We start from the raw sequence: 20,589 nt of genomic DNA, 5'->3' as shown, positions 1-20,589 counted from the left end.
TGCCTTAGGAAAGAGGTCCCAGACTCCCTGGAACTGGAGCTCTCTCTCCAACCCCTATTAGAAGGTTTTAAATTTTAGATTTATTTTATGTGTGTGAGTGTTAGGCCTTCATGTGCATATATGCACATATGTACCTGATATGCACACAGGTCAGAAGAGGGCGTCATACCTCCTGGAACTGGAACTGCAGATGATTGTGAACCAGCATGTGGGCATTGGGAACTGAACGCAGGTCCTCTGCAAGAGCAACAAGTGCTCTTACCCGCTGAGCCATCTCCCCAGCCCCTACTAGGATGTTTTTTTAATGTGTTAAGAAGAGTTTGGTAGGACAACTAGATGGCTCCATGTGTAAAGGGAGCCTACTGCCAAGCCTGATGGCCTGAGTTCAATTCCTGGGACAGATATGGTCGAAAGAGAGAACCAACTCCCACAGGTGGTTTTCTGATCTCTACACACTGGCAATGGCATGTATGTGCCCATATATACACACAAAAACCAGCATGTGCCTATACATACATACACAAGTCAACAAAATGTAATGATAAAGTTTAAACAAATAGTTTTTAAAGCTAGATAGAATGGCACATGCATATACTCCAAGCAATGAGGATGAGTTCAATGCCAGTCTGAGCTAAAAAATTAGATCCCATCTCAAAACAAGTTTTTAAAAAATAGTTTGGGCCAATTGGTTATCTGATATTAAATGGTCTGCACTAAAATCTTATACATACAGGTAACATAGGGCTGAGAATATTATGTTTATTTATTTATATATACTTATTATAATTTATATACTATACTATACACACACACATATATATACATATATATGTATATATATATATAAAATTTAAGAGAAAGAGGCCATAAATTTGAAAAAGAGAAAGAGGGGGTACAGGGGAGGAGCTGAAGGAAGGAACGGGGGTAAAATGATCTAATCATATTGTAATATCAAAAATAAAAACATTAAAATGAGTAATTTGTTAAAGCCAACAAAAATACTTTGAAACTAGATCAAATGTGTATATATATATATATATATATGTATGTATGTGTGTGTATATATATACATATATATATAAATTTACATAGAAGAATGTCATGTTGAACTATCTGGATTTTAAATTTAAATTTATGTGAATAAAAAATTGAGAAACACTTTTAGCAATCTGAAGTTTTTTTTTTTTTAGTAGTATTTATTGTCAGCTTAACAAAAACATAGTTTCATGTTTTCTATCCAGTCTTTGATGCTGATGAACTATATGTATCAATTTTTTCATCTTATTAGGACTTGAACTATCCCAAGGGACACAGAAAAGCAGGTTCCATGTGTTTCCTAATGGCACCTTGTCCATCCGGAGGGTCAGTATTCAGGACCGTGGACAGTACCTGTGCTCTGCATCTAATCCTCTAGGCAAAGACCACCTTCAGGTCATGTTGTCTGTGGTTTCCTACCCTGCCAGGATCCTGGAGAGACATGCCAAGGAGATCACAGTTCATTCTGGAAGTACTGTGGAATTAAAGTGCAGAGTGGAAGGTTTGCCAGTGCCTACAGTTTCCTGGATACTTGCAAACCAAACAGTGGTCTCAGAAACATCCAAGGGAAACAGAAAGGTCTGGGTGACATCTGATGGGACCTTGGTCATCCGCAATCTGAGTCTCTATGACCGTGGCTTTTACAAGTGTGTGGCCAGCAACCCAGCTGGCCAGGATTCACTGCTCATTAAGATACAAGTCATCACAGCTCCCCCAGTTATTCTAGAGCAAAAGAAGCAAGCCATCATTGGGGTTTCAGGTGAAAGTTTGAAACTGCCCTGCACTGCAAAAGGAACTCCGAAGCCCAGTGTCCACTGGGTCCTCTATGATGGGACTGAACTAGAACCGCTGAAGTTGACTCATCCCAGGTTTTTCTTGTATTCAAATGGAACTCTGTATATAAGAAACATCGCTCCTTCAGACAGGGGCACTTACGAATGCATTGCCACCAGTTCCTCAGGCTCAGAGAGAAGGGTAGTGATTCTTACAGTGGAAGAGCGAGAGACAGTCCCCAGGATAGAAATTGCCTCTCAGAAATGGACAGAGGTGAATGTGGGTGAGAAACTACTACTGAACTGCTCAGCTACTGGGGATCCAAAACCTAGAATAATCTGGAGGTTACCATCCAAGGCTGTCATCGACCAGTGGCACAGGTAAGCCTGTTAGAATTATCCCTTTCATTTATTTAGCTTTACAGTTTCTAAAATGGGAAACAGCAAGGCTAGCAGTAGCTTCAAAGGCCACACATGATGCACAGGAAGGTGACTGTCTATAGAAAGGAACTCCATTTGACCTCAATGACTACAAAATCAGTCTTACATTCTTAACTCTGGGGTCCACATTCTTGGACAGTTGAGAACTATGGGAGGATCTTATTAGCCTCCATATTGGTGGCAGGCAATTTTTTTTCTTTTTTCTTTTCTTGTGGGCTGCTTTAAAAATGGTAACTGTGTGAAGTTATTCATAATCTCCATATCAAAAAGAGAACTAGTGATAAGGTTGAGGCTCTAGGAACAAGATGTTCTGTATTTTACTCAGGACCTTCTCTTATCAGATGCTTCATGCTTTAGTTATGTCATAATCCTTTCTTAAGATTGCAGTGCACTTTATGAAAGGCACATTAAGATCTTCTCAGAGTGAAATATACTAAAAATTCCATGAACTTGATGCTATCAGATACAGTTTTCTACTATCCTCTTTATATATATTTGCTTTGAAAAGCATAATTTATAGCTTATGAATTATAAATTTTGTTATGACTTTGTGTAATGATTTTCCATAATCCAGGAAGAGATGTAGATGAACACTTTTTACTTACATTTATTCATTTATTAAAATATTCATGCAATAAAAATTAAATATAATATATATGAATTTATGTGGATATTGGAAATTAAGGTATTTTTCCTAGTGTTACGGTGAGTTGATACAGAATAAAATGAATAGATTTGTAATTTTTAATCCAAATGTCAATATTAATTTTCAGGTATCAAAATTACCTTAAATGTTAAATTGTAATTCACTAAGATGTAAAGTTATAAGATGCTGAGCTGGAGAGTGTGAACGTTAGAACCCACATGCTTACATGTATTTTCTCCCCTGTACGTGTCCCCATTCAGTATCTTCAATGCTTCACTTATCAGCTTTGCGTTTAATTTCACAAGACCAGCTCTCTCGTTCCCCCCTCAGAATTGCTGCAGCTGCTCTGAGCCTTTGCGGTTCTTTATAAATTATAGGATTATTTACTTCTTAGAAGAAAGTGATTTGAATTTTGATAGGATTTTTCATTGAATTCATAGATTAACCTTTTCACCTGGTAACATCGGATGCCTTTCCATTTTTTGTATCCTCTAGAATTTGTTTCATAATTCTCAGTGTAGCAATCTTTTACCTTCTACTTTTTCCTAAGTAGTTTGGAGTGCTTTTTTTTTTTTTTTTTTTGATCCCTGGGTTTTTGTTTTTGTTTGTTTAAGCAATTCATCATAGACATGTAAAGATGCTAGGTTTTGTATGTTGATTTTTTATCTTGCAACTTTACTGACTTGTTTGTAAGTTATCAAAGCTTTCTAATGGAGTATTTTTATTTTCCTATGTAAAATAATGGCACCTGAAAACAAGGCTACTTCAACTTCTTCCTTTCTGATTTGGATGCCTCAGTTCTTTCTTGATCCTAATTCCTTTCACCAAGACTTTCTTGCTGTATTAAGTAAGAGCAGCAGGAACAGAGGGAGTCTTGTTCCAATCTAAAGAACGCTTTAGCCTTTTCTAATTCAGTGTGGTACTGATGGTAGATTTTTCATATATAGGCTTTAATAATTTGTGATATATTCCTTCAGTATCTAATTTATTCTTATCATAAAAGGACATTAAACCTTACCAAATGATTTTCTTGCATTTTTAAAGACAATCATATGGTTTTGTATTGATTCAAGTGTTGTATTGTTTATTGATGTGCAAATGTTAAATCATCCGGCATCTCTGAGGTTAATCCTAATTGATCATGGTCTATGTACACTTTGAAATGCTCAATTCAGTTTACTTGTATTTTCTTGAGAAATTTTACATGTATGTTTATTGGGGATATGGGTCTAAAATTTTTTATTGTTGTGCTTTTGGTTTAGAATGAGGATATGCTGCCCCTTTAAAAATATGTTGATAGAGTTACTGGCATTTCTATTTATACTTTAAGAAGAAACACAAGTAACACTTATATGTTCATAGAAATCATCAGTACAGCTGTCAGGTACTAGGATGTTTTTATAAAGATGGAAGATTTTTCATTACTGCTTCAGTATCATTACTCTGTATATATTTTCTTGATCAATTTTAGTAGGCTGTATACTTCCTGAAACTTGTCCAGTACTTCTTGGATTCATGTGATTTTGCCATATTACTCATAGTTGCTTTTAAATTATCTTTTGTAATTTTGTAGCATCAGGGTTCTCTAGAGGAACAGAACCAGTAGAATACATATATACTGAGTGGGGATGCAATTGGCCTCCATGACAAGGTCTGAGTAGCCCAACAAATGGGTGTCTTCACATTGATAAGGCTAAGAACCAGTTGCTCCACAGGCTCAGAACCAGTTGCTCCACAGTTCCTGGAGCTATGTGTTCTCAGCAGCCCCAGGTTGGAACTAAAGGCCCAGTCTTCAGTTCACTTTGATAGACCAAAGCTGCTGACTGCTGATGTCAGCAAAAAGTGGCACTGGCAGCATAGTAGATGAGCTCACCAGCAACAAACAAGGGTAAGCAAGGCAAATGGCTTCAGTGACTTTTGCTCTGGACCTCATGTCTCTATTGCTGCTGAAAGATGCTGTCCACATTTAGGGTGAGTCTTCCCACCTCAATTAATCAAGAAAAAACCCTCCTCCAATCATGCCCAGAGCCTAACCTAATCTAGACAACCTAGAAAACAGTTTATAGGTGTGCCTAGAGACTTGTGTCTTGGGTGATTCTGGACCCTATAAAGTTGACATTAACTATTGTTATCAGTTATGTTTCCTTTTGGATTTATGTGGCTGTCTTTTTTTTTAATTAATCTAGGTAAAGATTTAGAGATGCTATTCCCTTTTTTTAAAGTACAAATTTCGTTGCCTTTTGCAAATTTTGTTTTTACTTTTTATTTTGGTATTTTTCCTTTAATTTGGGTTGGATTTGTCTTTGTTTTTCTAAGTCCTTGAGGTTCCTATTGTTTGAAACCTTTTTTTAATTACATACTTTGGTATACATGTTTCTCAAGACTGATTTTGCTGTACTACACAGATTTTGATATATTGTTGTAATTTTAATGTTCTTAAAAATTCCTTTTCATTTTTCAGTTACCCTTAGCTCATTTAGAGCATGTTATTTCATTTCCATATATCTATATACTTTTTCATTCTCATTAAATTTGTTGCCCGAGAAGATAAATGATTTTAACTTGTAAAAATTTATTGATACTTGACATATGGGCTGTCCTAGAGAAAATCCCAAATGTTGATGAGATGATTGTATATTATACTGGTTGGATGAAGTCTCCTAAAAATATGTGTTAGGTCAGTTTTCTCTACAGTGTGGTCAAACTCAGATGTTTCTTAGTTTTTCTGTCTAGATTTTTTTATCTATTGAGAAAGTTAGGTATTGATATTTATACTACTACTACATTGGACTTAATTCTTCAGATCTATTATTTGCTTTGTATATCCAGCTGGTACTATATCCAGTACAAATATTTACAACTGCTCTATCATCGTCTTAGTTTCTCTTTGTTGCTGTGACAGACACTATGATCAAAGCCATCTAGGGGAGAACACCGTTTATTACAGCTTCTAGTTTATAGTCTAAAGTTGAAAGAAGTCAAGGTTGGAACTCAAGACAGGAACTTGAAGCAGAGACATGGAGGAATGCTGCTTGCTGGTTCACTCACTGGCTCATGTTCAGCTACATTTCTTATACAACCCAAGAGCAGCTGCTTAGGGATGGTGCCAATCAGGGAGAGCTGGGACCTCCCTTATCAATCAAAACAGTCTCCTTCAGATATACTCACAAGCCAATGTTGTGTGTCAATTCCATCAGTTGAGACTCTTAGCTAATTTTAGGCTTTGTCAAGCTAACAGGGAAGCAAAGACAATCTTGTCAAGTTGCTGCTTGTCTTTTCACTTGTATTTCACTTCAAGGCTCCTTGAAAAGTTCCCAGCCTTCTCCTAAACAGATAAGCTTGTTCTTATGTCACTGTTCTTCCAATGTTGGTTAATGGAAGATGTTACATCCTGTAACATCAAATCAGATTTGAGGCACCACTTTAAATCAGTTGTTTTTAAAAGGCTCTCTCTTTACCAGTAGCATTAACATTAACCAAGAATGTGACTCAGAAGCAGTGATTATTTTGACAAGGATTCTGTGTTTTTAGAAGCCCCTAAGGTAATTGTAATGCACACCAAAATTTGAGTCTTGGTCTCAAATTTAATTATTCATAAGTAACCTGAGATATTTGTCAAGCACTGCAGTCAAAGCTTTCACATCTATTGAATCTGAATCTCTGGAAAGAGAAGCCAAGAAAGATGCATAAATTTGGCCCCATACAATGCTAATACAGTTTATGGGAGATCCAACATATATGGCAGTAGCCCTTAGATTCTGCTACACATGACAATCATGTAAAAAGCCTGATGCCTAGGCCAACCCCATATCACTTCAGTCAGACATTCTAGTCTTGGAGCATAGGCTCCAAGTATTTCAGACTATCCATGTTGAAGTTTTAATAATGCAGCCAAATTTAAGGAAAAAAATGTTTTAGAATGCATTAGGAGAGATTAATAACAGATGCCAGTGTGGCACCACATAAAAGACAGGCTTTCCTGAGACTTCAATCAAGTTCATCTGGAGATTTCCTCTGTAGAGTGGGAGAAATACTTGGAGATAACACAAAGACTATACAAAGTTATCTAGTAATTTCCTTTATTTGTGTACACATTATCATGACTTCACCTTGGCATCTTTTCAGAGAAATTCCTTCCTTGCTTGAGAAAAACAAAAAGCACACTGTTCTTATATTATTCTATACATAGTACTCTCCAGGTCTGAAACTGACTTGAGGCTGCCGAGTTGGGTAACAGTTATGCTTCAAGGAGTCCTGGGCTAGCCAGATGGCTCAGCAGGTGAAGGTGTTTGCTGCTGTATGCTCTTAATCACTGGAACATCTCTCCAGCGCCCACTAGATGCTTTGAAGATGTGTTCATTAAGAAGTTTTGGGATCAACTAAATGGCTCAGTAGGTAAAGACACTCACTGCCAGGCCTGATGAGCCCAGTGTACACACATACACACACACACAACACACACACACACACACACACACACACACACACACACACACACACACTGGATGGATAACAATGTGGAGTGAAAAATGTAAAATGTAAAGTTCTCACTTTTTAGTTTCATTTGTGTGTTTACCGCATGCTGTCAAAAGAAAGGGGTGACCTTGATTCTATTCTTAGCCCTAAAAGCGAGGCTCACTTTTATCAGGAAAGATCTTCCATCTGGTGGTCAAATGTGGCAATTACAGGCAATGCACTGGCAGTCCACAGTGCTGGAGCCAATCTGGAAACCAGTCCTTTTACAGGTGCCCAGACAGCAGCAGGTACTTCAGCTTCTAATGAGTTGTAGACTGGTGCCCTCTGCAGCAGGCAAAGGAGAAATTGTTCTCTCGTTAAATAACTTAATAACTGCCTCATTAATACATTGTAAAAGTATCATCAGGCAATAATTTAACACATACATATGAGTTGTTTATCCTCATTAGTAGAGAATTTTAATTTTTGTGGTTCCATTTGTTCGAAATACAAAATATCTAAGAATATTTTGTATTTCAACAAAGTTGGAATCACAGAGGAAGGAGATTATATTTGCTATTTCCAGCATTCCTCTTACCATGAGCTGTTTTTAAAAATTATATAAAGGAGGTTCACTTGAAGTCTATTTGGGAAATAACCACTGGTCTTAGGTAAATCATGCCTTGTTACAGAGTTTTTAAGCAAATGGCTTAGATAACAGTAAGTGATTTAGATCTTCATTGTAACAGTCTAAGAAATCATACACACACACACACACACACACACACACACACACACACACACACATGGGGGCAGGATGTGGTAGAAATGGTGATAAGCTTAACTGTGACAATGACTTCATTTTATCTATATGTCACAATTTCATAAAAGATAACTTGCATAAATATGGCAGTCATCTCTTGGTAAGGCTGGAGGGAGATAACATCATACAAATAAGGCCATTTCTACATAGTACAGTATTCTGTAAACGTATATAAATTGGTAACAGATTTTAGTCTTTGCATGTGTTTGTGTAAGGTGTGCCCATGTTCTTGTTGGTGTGTGCATGTGTGGTGCAGAGGTAACTAAACAGCAGGTGTCTTCTGCAATCACTTTCTATGGACCCTGAACCTAGAGTTCATCTATTCAGCTACACTAGATGTCTAGCATGCTCCAGGGATCCATTGTCTCCATGCCCCTAGTGCTGGGGTTACAGATGCACACTGCCGTATCTACCTTTTAAGTGGCCACTGGAGATCCCATTCCAGGTCTTACCATTGTACCATTGTGCAACAGGCAGATTGCTAACTGAGCCATCTCCTCAGCTCCATATCTAGTCTTTGAAAACGGCAACTTTTCCCACCGCAAGCAGCTACACTTTCACATCTGTCCCTTTCCTTCTTAGAATGGGCAGCCGCATCCATGTTTATCCGAATGGATCCTTAGTTATTGGACCGGTGACAGAAAAAGATGGTGGTGACTACTTGTGTGTGGCAAGGAACAAAATGGGAGACGATCTGATCCTGATGCATGTCCGCCTAAGATTGACACCTGCCAAAATTGAACACAAGCAGCACTTTAAGAAGCAAGTGCTCCATGGGAAAGATTTCCAAGTTGACTGCAAGGCTTCTGGCTCCCCTGTGCCTGAGGTATCCTGGAGTTTGCCTGATGGAACAATGATCAACAACGCCATGCAAGCTGATGACAGTGGCCACAGGACCAAGAGGTATACCCTCTTCCACAACGGAACCTTGTATTTCAACAAAGTTGGAATCGCAGAGGAAGGAGATTATATTTGCTATGCCCAGAATACCTTAGGGAAAGATGAAATGAAAGTCCACCTAACCGTTGTAACAGCCATCCCACGGATAAGGCAAGGCAACGAGACCAACATGAGGATCAGGGTTGGAGACACAGCTGTCCTTGACTGTGAGGTCATTGGGGAACCCACACCAAGTATATTTTGGTTGCTGCCTTCCAATGATGTCATTTCATTCTCCAATGACAGGTACATATTTCATGCCAATGGAACTTTGTCTATTAATAAAGTGAAAGTGCTGGACTCTGGGGAGTATGTGTGTGTAGCTCGGAATCCTAGTGGGGATGACACTAAAATGTACAAACTAGACATTGTCTCTAAACCTCCATTAATCAATGGTCTGTACACAAACAGAACTGTTATTAAAGCCACAGCTGTTCGGCACTCAAAAAAATACTTTGACTGCAGAGCAGATGGGATCCCAGCTCCCCAGATCATATGGATTATGCCAGGTAATATTTTCCTCACAGCTCCATACTATGGAAGCAGAATCACAGTCCATAAGAATGGAACCTTGGAGATTAGGAACATCAGGCTTTCTGATTCAGCAGATTTTATCTGTGTGGCTCGGAATGAAGGGGGAGAGAGTGTGTTGGTGGTGCAGTTAAAAGTACTGGAAATGCTGAGAAGACCAACATTCAGAAATCCATTCAACGAAAAAGTAATTGCTCAGGTTGGCAAGTCCACAGCACTGAACTGCTCTGTTGATGGGAACCCACCACCTGAAATCATCTGGATTTTACCCGATGGCACACAGCTTTCTAATAGACCACAACATTCTTCGTATCTGATAGCAAGCAATGGTTCTCTCATCATTTATAAAACAACTCGGAACAAGTCAGGAAAGTACCGCTGTGCAGCTAGAAATAAAGTTGGTTATATCGAGAAACTCATCCTATTAGAAATCGGACAGAAGCCAGTTATTCTGACATATGCACTAGGAATGGTAAAAAGTGTCAGTGGAGAATCTCTATCACTGCACTGTCTGTCTGATGGAATCCCGAAGCCAAATGTCAAATGGACTACACCAAGTGGTCATGTCATAGACAGACCCCACGTTAATGGAAAATACATACTGCATGAAAATGGCACATTGGTCATCAAAGAAACAACAGCTTACGACAGGGGGAATTATATCTGTAGGGCTCAAAACAGTGTTGGCTATACAGTGGTTACTATTCCAGTGATGATTGTGGCCTACCCTCCCCGAATTATAAATTACCCACCCAGGAGTGTACTCAGGAGGACGGGAGAAGCAGTGCAGCTCCACTGTATGGCCCTGGGAGTCCCCAAGCCAGAGATTATCTGGGAGAGGCCAGGACACTCCCTGCTCCCAAAGGCAAGAGAAAGGAAAACCCATGGAAGTAAGCCGCTTCCCCCACAAGGCACCCTGGTCATTCAGGATCTCCAAACCTCAGATTCTGGAGTCTACAAATGCACAGCCCTGAACCTGCTTGGCACTGATTATGCAACAACTTACATTCAAGTCATCTGACAGGAAGTAAAACCAATATTGAACAGAGTCAACATCTGAAGGGTTTATTGTTTTTGTTTTTTGTTTTGTTTTGTTTTTTTTGGAAGAAGTTTAATCAAAGGCAGCCATAGGCATGGAAATGAATTTGGATACATTTACAGTATTAAATTTACAATGGACATGCAAAAGAGACTTGTAAATAAATGCATTATGAACTGATGCCAAGTGTCTGTGGATTTCAACGCGAACTCTTAACTTAAGGCACTTTGATTTTGCCAACAAATAACAGACATTAAGAGAAAACGATCCACTACAAAATAACAAACAGCTGATGCACCTGAATTTTCAGTAAAGAGACCTTCTCTCACTATCAGTTGCCAGTTGCCTAGTGTCCATTTTCTACCAGTGTCGCAAACTTTGCACTCAGAATGGAGACAATGGGAAAGATTAAATTTGCAGTCTATGTAAATCATCACGTACAAATATTTTGTTACTGGTTTATAAACAGTTTGATAGAACCTACAGAAAACAAGCACTGAACTGTTTTGCTTATAAGTCAGTTTACCATTTGTTCACACTGAAAATTCTCATTGTTTTAATACCCGCATTAAAAAACAAATAAACAAAAGCTTTCCACATGTAAAGAGTCGCCTAATGCTCACACATCAGGAAATGTGGAAAGGGAGTTTCATATTTGTCCATACCTCTGTCACTCTGAAAAAGGCTTTACAAGTACAACGAAACTTCTTTGTAACTTTAAAACCTAGCTAAGGCACCCATTGTTTGGAGCCATTTGTAAGAAAGATTTTCTAAGGAGGAATTGCTCTTTTACAAGAGTATATATAATGAAGTTTCACTGTATTTAAAATTTGAATGTTGTTTTTTTATATAATTCACTGTACTTGTATTACATGTTTAATTCAACCCAAAGATATATGGGGGTATCATAGATTTACCTCTTTTATTCTAAAGTCTGAGGTTTTTCCAGTATAATTTCTCTGGCTTCTGTCCAAATATTCATCTATTTATGAATTGTAGGAGCCTTGTAAATGATAAACAAAAGCCACAAGTCTTATTCAGTTAGCTTAGAACACTGAAACCAAGGCCTTTGTTAGTTTGTGCCAATCATTGGGACTTAACACCACTGGGTCTCCATCATGCCTACTTTCTGTCATGATTGCTGTCAACATCAGTACTCTATGGCTGCCAGAGGTCAAATGATACCTGCCTTCTAATTTTGGATGGGGAGAGGTAAATAAAACAAGGAATGCAACCCTAAAAATAATCAGCCTATAATATAACACATATATAACCAGGAATTATGGTAAGTATACCCAAATCCATTATATTGCAAGGTCTGATCTTTAATAAGAGCTGGGCTTTCCATCTTAAGACAAATTCCTATCTGCAACCCACCAAGAAAATGACAAAGTTTTACAACAGGGTTTTCCCTTATGACCATTTTGATACCAACCACATGCATTTGCTATAGGGGAAAAAAGCCTCTCAGAGTACTGAATTAAGTGGCAGTAAATACAACAACTAAATTTAAATTTCCAGTTGCTTTCTTTATAATTAACGTACAGGGGAAAACAGCTCTAGGTTTCTCCTCATCTCCCAAAGCATCTCATAACTAGAGGGCCTTAGCATGACTTATCTTCCTCATCTCAAGAAACAAAACAAATAGCAACAAAGGTATAAGCATCGCCTTCATGTGCAAACTGATTAATAATTTAACTTTTGCAAAGTGTAAAGTGCATACAAATGCTATGCAATTATAACACTCCTGCTGCTGTTTGCAATATTGAGCTACAAACTGAAACTGGCATTTTAACTATCAATAATCATTGGTTAGAGACCAGAAAGGACAGGGTATGACTCACTCACTAGGCACAACATTCACACTTCGGTGGTTTTGCCAATGCAGTCATGTGGTCGATTACTTCGAAGAAAAATAGCTTGTGAACTGTAAGAATGACTCTGGAGAGGAAAGCAAAGCTGATATGTGAGACCACTGAATGTACTGCATTGTCTGAAAGCAGACAGAATGGTCACTGAGTGGAAAGAATGGTCTTTAATGTTTGGCAAAGTCTTTTCCAGCCCAGAGTAAACACAAAACAAGCAGGCTGGAGGGGTATATTTCACAGTGTACAAAGCAGTTCACATGGATGTTGCCATGGCAAAGTAAGCAAACATGTATTTGAGGTCATTTGAATGAGTCAAACTTTGCAATGAGTAACTCACCTAGGAAGATATAAACTATCTATATAATGATCTGTAAAAGAAATTATCTAAAGTTGTACTAACTACATTTTTAAAAAGTAGTTCTACATGGTTTGCTCTTCATAGACAATCTATTCACAGTATGCTTGACTACATGACATGTGAAATCATATGGCAAAAAGAAAATTTACCCAACAAAGAACATGGGAAGATCCCTACATATGTCTTAAAATGCCCTGCAATTTTCACATTCAAAATTTTATGCATCTAATTCTAAAAAAATATTATATGGAATACTCTTAAGTTACACAAACTGATAATAATTTACTGTATTTTTTCACTCTAATAGGAGCAAATTACCACATACTTGAACAAAGTTAAAATAGTTACTATTTCTTTATAATAAATTTGATGTATAATTTACTTTACTTGTGCTTTTTGCACCAGTTTATAAATACAGTATAAGCAACACACAACAAGACAGACACCAACATTAATAATTAAATTCAAAATAGCAAATACTTACCATACAAAATTAACAGTAAGTACACCTTTGATGAATACCAGAGCCTTCTGGACTGGGGAGCCAGAGTCTCTGGAAACCAAGTCAAGTCTAAACACAGTAGAATCCAAGGCCAGCTGTGAGACTTATTTTTGTTTTTGTTTTTTCTCTCAAGTTGGCATGAGGTTCTGAAGAACCAAAACTGGACAGTTATTTTTACCAAAACGGCAGTAAATAATAAATGAACCGATTCCACCGTGGCTCTTCCGGCCTCCAGCAGTTCTATGTTGTACTTCCATGAAGAATCTGGTGAGAGCTCGTGCCACTGGAAACAAAGGGGAGTGCACCCACTTCTCAGAGGCTCCCGTGCATCTCAGGGTGGCTCGCGCAGAAGCCCCAAAGAAGCGGAAGTACTAAGCAACAATCTGTTTCAGCACCTTTGGACCACAACAAAAGCAAAGCAAAGTCCTTCATAAATGTGAACAAAGTTTATAAAGTGCTTATGAAATGATCAACATTTCAAATTAGAATGATGCAAATAAGTGAAAAGCGAGTGTATCATACTCCTGTGAGAACTGCCGTATCTTTCAAATCAGTAGTTTGGTCCACCACAGGTTAAAAAAAAATCATTAATTAATACATAAATATTTAAACCTACCTTTATGTAAATATGAGATAAAAAAGCACCAGTTTCAAAAGGTCTGCTACCACACTATCTGGAGTAGGCCTGCATGATCCACATTTTAAAACCTATTTTGAATATGATAAAACCAAACCACAACTTCTTTACTTATTTAAATACCTCTGCATGAAATGGAGCACAAAATATAGAAAACATAAATAACTCAAAGACCAAAGGAGACTTCTTGTGATGACTAATAAATCTGATTTTCTGTTTTTCAGTGCAAACATAAACGTCTCATCTTCTCTTTCAGATTCAAAAGTGTGAAGGATGCGCACAGGGAGTCACTCCTTGCTGTGGCTGGTTACCTAGGAGAAAAGCAAAGTTAATAGTTACAGGTGCAAATTTGTGCAGCAGATAATGTTTCCTCATTGGTGCTCCTCTCAATGACAGACCAACTGGCTAGACCCAGGGCCAATAATCATGTAAGGCGACCAAAAGTATTCTGTAGAGGGGCCAGAGTCTCACACCTGCCAACACAATGCCTTGGGATTAGAGGCACTGACTGACTCATCTGACATGTTCAAGAGCTGTGTTCCAGCCTATGGTAGACAGCAGAGCAAGCAGACATGCTCTTCAGATCAGTGTGCCACACACAACTCCTCAGTACTGACTTATAAACACTATAACGCCAATCTCTGCCTTCAGATTGTATCCTCGGCAAGAATTTTACCTTGAAAACCTCACTATATTTTTTTCATTGTTTTAATCACAGATTATTTAATAAAGCATACCTACTAAGCAACAGTTGGGAAAAAAAACTGATTTTACTTGATGTAACCAAAATTAAGGAAGGCTATAAGAAAAAAAAAGACATATATTTCAACTTTGGAAATGAAAAAAAATCTCATGTATGTATTCACTGAACATGGTGATGTGTCACATAAAGACACAAGCAAGTATACATTGCATGCTGAAGACCAAAAAAAAAAAAAAAAAAAAAAAAGGAAAATCAAGATATTAAGTATGACTAGTAGGGACCCAAGGAGTAGGGGTTAGGGGAATTCTCTCTGACAAGAAACCAACAAACTAAAGAAGCCAATCAAACTAAAACAAAATAAAAACACCTTAGACTAAGGTAAACATGAAAAAAAAAATCTATGTATATATGTATGTATGTATGTATATATATGTATGTAACAAAAAGTAGTCAAATAAAGAGGTTATCAACTTGATAGTGCAGGTATAGGAGGGGCTTAATGGAAAGTAGCTGAGAGATGCTAAACAGAAGGGAGGAGAGAATTCAATATTAAATTATATTTCAATTAAACATAATTAAAACGGTACTGAAATCGGGAGTCAGATATCAGGGTAAGAATGGTCAGAGAAGCAGAAGAAGTCCCAGTGACCTCTCTCTTCCTTTCCTCACTTCAAAAGGGCTGTGATCTCTCTCTGCCTCGCCTTACTACTTCCTGTCTTCTATCTGTCCTGTCCTCCTCCAAAACCTCTATGGTTAACTGTGGTCAGCTAGTGGCTAGCTCCGCCCTCTAACTCAAAGCAAACTTTACTGTCAGAATGTGATTAAAATATCACACACCACGGTGCAGAGAACCCAATGTCATTTCTGAGGAGTTACCACCGCATCAGGCTTGTTGCTGCTGGTTTCCAGGTCTCCCCCAGCTCCATGTGAGACAGGTACTTACTAGAAAGCTGCTTCTGGAGCTGTCGCACCAGGGCGGCTGTCTGTTGTTGCTGCTGGGTCTGCTGCAAGCCTTGCCTGGGGAACTGCAATGGCAACAAGTGGAACGGTGAATCAGCCACCATGCTACACAAGGCACAGGTCGCACCTTGGGTTGTCTAATGAACTTTCCCACACTGAAAGAGAAAAGGCTCATGCCCAGTGTGGATAAACTCGATCTTGTCTACTGTACATCTCAATATGTGGCTGGTAAACAGTGCCGTTCACGTAGGCATTTATTTTTCGAGTCTCTAGGTCCACACTACAGAGGTAGCCTACTCACTTAAAGACCACTGTCATCTCACTCTTCACCAGCTGGAGGCACATCCTAACAGCCTGAGTCCCTCTTGTTGAAAGCTCTCTGGTGTGGAGACTGTCCAATGCCAACAGACCCACCCCATGGACAGACGAGAACCTGTGAGGCAGAACATGCCCTTGCTAGTGAAACCTCATCTGGGCCATGACCTCCACCTGCCAGCCAGGGCACGGTGAGCAGAGCTGGACACCAAGAGCTCAGGCTTTAAGGGGTTTTCTCCTAGTGCTGTGTGAGGGAGACCAGAAGTACAATATGAGAAATGAGGAACTTACACTACAGTTCTTTCCATCAAGCTCACACAAGAAACTGGCTAATGTTCAAGGGTAGAGGAGGACTGATCAATATTTGGCAGAAGAAAAATGAGTTTTGGTGAGAATCACCAGCCATACTGTGTCATTTCTGAACTGCAGATGTCAGACCACAGCTCTTTCTTGTGTGTCCTTCTTTCTCCTTGACTGCCTTCTTGCTGTCTGGAAACAATCGGGATGCTCTGAAACAAGTCTCCCTTCGTCATACGCAGAGTACTGGTCCCTTCCCATTTACCTCAGTCTGTGCTCTGTTTGCCCGTCTACCTGTATGGAATACACTGAGCAGGCTGGCACAGCACCCTAGAGAGCACCCCAGGAAATGGAAGGGAACGAGCAGGACCAGGCTAGGAAGGAGCACAGTAAAGCTTTGCTTTATTTTGCCAGCTTTTTCCACAGTAGCTCTCTGTTGGCCAAGTGCATCCAAGCAGGACGGCAGGTTCTCCCATCAGATAACCTGGCTCTCCATCTCCACTCTTCTGCCTCCATGAGGCTTAGAGGCCTGATACGCCTGTAACACATTTGAGTTGCTTTTCTTTAATCTGCCTCACATCTCTGAGGAGTTTTTAAAAAGACCATTCTCAATGTGAATGCAAAATAATTCTGTCTTCCTTGAAGATCCTCAGTATGATTGAAAGTAGCCTAGGATTGTAAGCAGTGTAGGAAATACAAATACAGAATGCAGAGCTAAATGCAAATTTCAGATAAACAACGAATAATTTTTATTTCAATAATATTTAATATTTCATGTGACAAAAACTGCCTTTATTTCAAGTAACCAAACAGAATATTTGAGATAACACGTTTGCTAATTGCTTGCCTGAAATTCAAATATAACTGAAAGTCCTAATCTAGACAGTATTGCCAAGCTGACTCTTAAGTGTATATGACACCTAAAGCTCATAGGCCATTTCTAATACCAGTGTTATATCCACCCCCTCCTCCACATACAGTTCTGGGAAAACAGAATAAAATTCATCCTTTTACATGGAAAAGTCAGAAAGGTAAGTGCTTTCTTTTTAAGTCAACTGTTTCTATGCTTATCCAGAACCCTCTTTAACAATTCCTTCTCCATGCCATGCACTCTACTAGGGCATTATAAGCACATATTGCCACACTTAATCCTGATGTAGGATTGACCACCCTAAATTTGTCCCACCTATTTGGGACAGCTGTGTTTGAATTCAGTGTGTGTCAAAGGTTAACTCTCCCCATGTCATGAAGCTTTAGCCCTTCCCACACACTGCACTTAGGCAGTCAGGCATCCACATGGCTGCTTTACATGGGAAACACGGAAAGAGCTGAATGTCTGTTTTAGTCAGGTTTTGCTGTTTACTCTTGCATTTTTGGAGGTATTTGAATTTGGGCAACAAATACAAAGGACTATGAACCTTTACTACTAATATTCTCATGATACAGATTAGAGTTGTGTCATTTGGCTTCTGAATCCCAAGGGCATTCTGAAAACTATCTTAATTTCTCTGAACAGAACATATGAATTCCTTGAGGAAGATGAATATAACACTTTTGCCTGTGGTCGAAATTACAGTAACTATGAACTATTGCTGCTGTTGTGTCTATTTTTGAAAGGCAAAATGCAATATAATGGTATCCTTACCTAAGGACCACCGTTGAGGTCCCCTAATTAAGACAGTGTAAAATGAAAAGAAAATGCTTAGTAGCATAGTGTGAATAATATTTCCTTAAATGTTGGAAGTAGCTTTAAAGAAAAGATGAACTACATCTGTTAAATGGAGTTGAAAGTAATTTAATCATAACCTATGAACCTTAAAAAGACTGTAAGTCAACAACTAATACTATGACACAGATTGAGCCACCACACACGTTTCCCCAGAACAGGCAGAGTCCACTGTTAGCTGTCCTTCCTTCACAGAAGGCAAATGACACAAGCATGGCCACTAAGTGGTCACCACACTTAACTGATGGCCATGGGCTTTTCTTAACTTTTCATGCTCATTTCACAGAAAAGTTTCCTGATGACAACTTAAAGAGGTGGCAATTTCTGTCCTAAGGCAATCTTGACCTTAAAAACATTTTATCACAGTGATCAACTTGGCCGAGGGTGTTGGTAGTCACTGTCTACCATGCCCTAATGCTACCAACTAAAGGGGACCAAGAAAGGTAACAGTCAAAGGTAAGAGATCAATACTGCCTTTCAAGGTCACATACATGCACGCTTTCCACCATGGGCTCCCCACATTTCTCTATCTTTTGATCTTTGTTAGGGCTTCAATTATATCATTCAAAATAAAAAAGCTACAGTCCTAAACCCCAGGACCTTAGATTATGACCTCACTTGGACAGACAGCCTTTCCAGAAGCAACCAAGTCAAAATGCACTTATTATAATGGAATCTAATACAACATGAATGGCATCGTCATCAAAAGGGAAACGTGGGCGCATTGGTGCAAACTGCGAGAATGCCGTGTGAAGCTGGAACAGAGCCTGGATGCTAACGACAGCTAGTGCACTGTGAGAAGCTGGAGCAGAGGTATGGCGCAGGCTCACCCACCAACACGCAGCAGAAACTAATACTGTTGACTCAGGATCTTTCACTTCCAGTTCCCAGAATAGGGAACTTTGTATGACTGTCCTAGCAAACCAATACAACCTCTGAAGCTCTTCAACTAAAAAGATAACACCACCATATGCTACTTGCCATGTACAACACTGTCCTTCAGCCATTTCCTATGATTCTCTGTCCCCTGATGACAAAGAGTACAGTGGAGAGACTTCCATGGCATGCTCCCTAACACTTGACAGGGTGCTGGCCTCTACTGAATATACCAAGTGAGCACTTACTGAACTCCACTGTAACCATCGGCAGACAGTGAGTGGCAGGGCAAGTCACCAAGAGGGTGGTAACTGCTACTTACTCGTCCCTTCATGCAGCATTAATCAGAACCCCAGAGGAGTCCAAGCTCACCTCTCCTCAGCAGCCAGCTCATCACCCTCTTCTCCAAAGACAGGAACTGAATGGAGGAGCAGGCCTGAACCAAGAGCTGGATCTGCTAGAGATGTTTATTATGACTAGAATCCAAGGTGTTTAAAAAATAGTGAATCTCAGTGAAAGCAATCAAAAAGGAAATGTGAAATTTTTTTCTTAAGTTTGCTGAGGCCTTGTGCCCTTGTTATTGACATACACAAGTAGTTAAAAATATTTTTAACTTGTTTTCTATTATGAGACAACCAAAAAAAGGTATAGAATGCATACCAAAATACCTTTAACAGTATTAATTTTGAAACTAGCAACAGTCCAAATTTTTACCAGCAGAGGAATGGTTCAGCAACTGTAAAAACACGACTACATCATCATCACCATCTTTTAAAAGTATGTGTATATCCAGGTGTAGTAGCACATACTTTAACTACAGTATTGAGGAGGCAGAGGCAGGCATCTCTGTTAGTCAGAGGCCAGCCTGAGCTAATAGTGAAATCCAGGAGAGCCAGAACTACATAGTGGGACGCTGTCTCAAAAAAAGGGGGGTGGTGGTGACGAGAAGGCTCAGTTGTTAAAGGCTAGGCTCAGAACTAATAAATAAATAAATATCATAAGTGCACAAGAGTACTATATAATATATACCTATGAAAGAATTATGATGATGTGAATGTCTAACAGTATAAACCATGCCTATAATTTCTAATGCTGAAATTGAACACTTAGATCTGAACATTTTAAGTTTCCTAGCCCTTCTTAAGACAGACAGACAGACAGACACACACACACACACACACACACACACACACACCCCATTTGGTCCCTGTGCTATAACTCCTGCTTGAATTATTTAGGAGAGACTGCTCTCTATGGAAACAATACTGTGTCTTAATGAGAACTTAAAGCATTCTGCCAAATAGGAAAAAAATGTAAACCACCCACTACATATCTCCATTAAATTTACTATTAATACTTTTATTTCTCTTAAATTACTTTCTCACGAGCATAATGAGGAAAAATGTCATCTTCCATGTTCTGAATTACCTGCTCAGTCCTTGGGAAGGCAATATGTTAAAGCCAGTGGATAAAACACAATCTATATCATTAAAAACCACCAGTACTGCCTTAGAAATTCTTATAAAATTTGCATGTTCTTTACACACTATAACTGAAGTAAATAGTTACAGAACTATGATCTGAGTGTAAACGTGTCAAGTTCCCTCTGATGGGCTATGCCTCCATGCTAGTGAGTCATTGGAGTATCCATTGACGTCGCATACC

At 38.9% G+C, this 20,589-nt stretch overlaps 2 protein-coding genes across 6 annotated transcripts in view; one reads left to right on the top strand and one right to left on the bottom strand.

The window, feature by feature from the left end:
- The window catches only part of Igsf10 (immunoglobulin superfamily member 10), a 28,142-nt gene extending 16,855 nt beyond the window's left edge, over positions 1-11,287 (top strand). The window contains exons 6-7 of the mRNA XM_059265388.1: positions 1,289-2,189; positions 8,756-11,287. Coding sequence (XP_059121371.1) covers positions 1,289-2,189; positions 8,756-10,664 — 2,810 coding nt within the window. The 3' untranslated portion in view covers positions 10,665-11,287. The remainder of the gene's footprint in view (positions 1-1,288; positions 2,190-8,755) is intronic.
- Positions 11,288-12,702: 1,415 nt separating this feature from the next.
- The window catches only part of Med12l (mediator complex subunit 12L), a 301,677-nt gene continuing 293,790 nt past the window's right edge, over positions 12,703-20,589 (bottom strand). For all 5 annotated transcript variants that reach the window (XM_059265389.1, XM_059265393.1, XM_059265391.1 and 2 more), the window contains 2 exons: positions 15,694-15,775; positions 12,703-14,358 (listed from right to left, as the gene is read on the bottom strand). In XM_059265389.1, the coding sequence (XP_059121372.1) occupies positions 14,306-14,358; positions 15,694-15,775 (135 nt within the window). In that variant the 3' untranslated portion in view covers positions 12,703-14,305. The remainder of the gene's footprint in view (positions 14,359-15,693; positions 15,776-20,589) is intronic.

The sequence above is a fragment of the Peromyscus eremicus genome, chromosome 6, assembly GCF_949786415.1.
Source record: "Peromyscus eremicus chromosome 6, PerEre_H2_v1, whole genome shotgun sequence".
Lineage (NCBI taxonomy): Eukaryota > Metazoa > Chordata > Mammalia > Rodentia > Cricetidae > Peromyscus > Peromyscus eremicus.
Note: the sequence above shows the minus strand (reverse complement) of the source record. Positions and strands in the feature narration are given on the sequence as shown.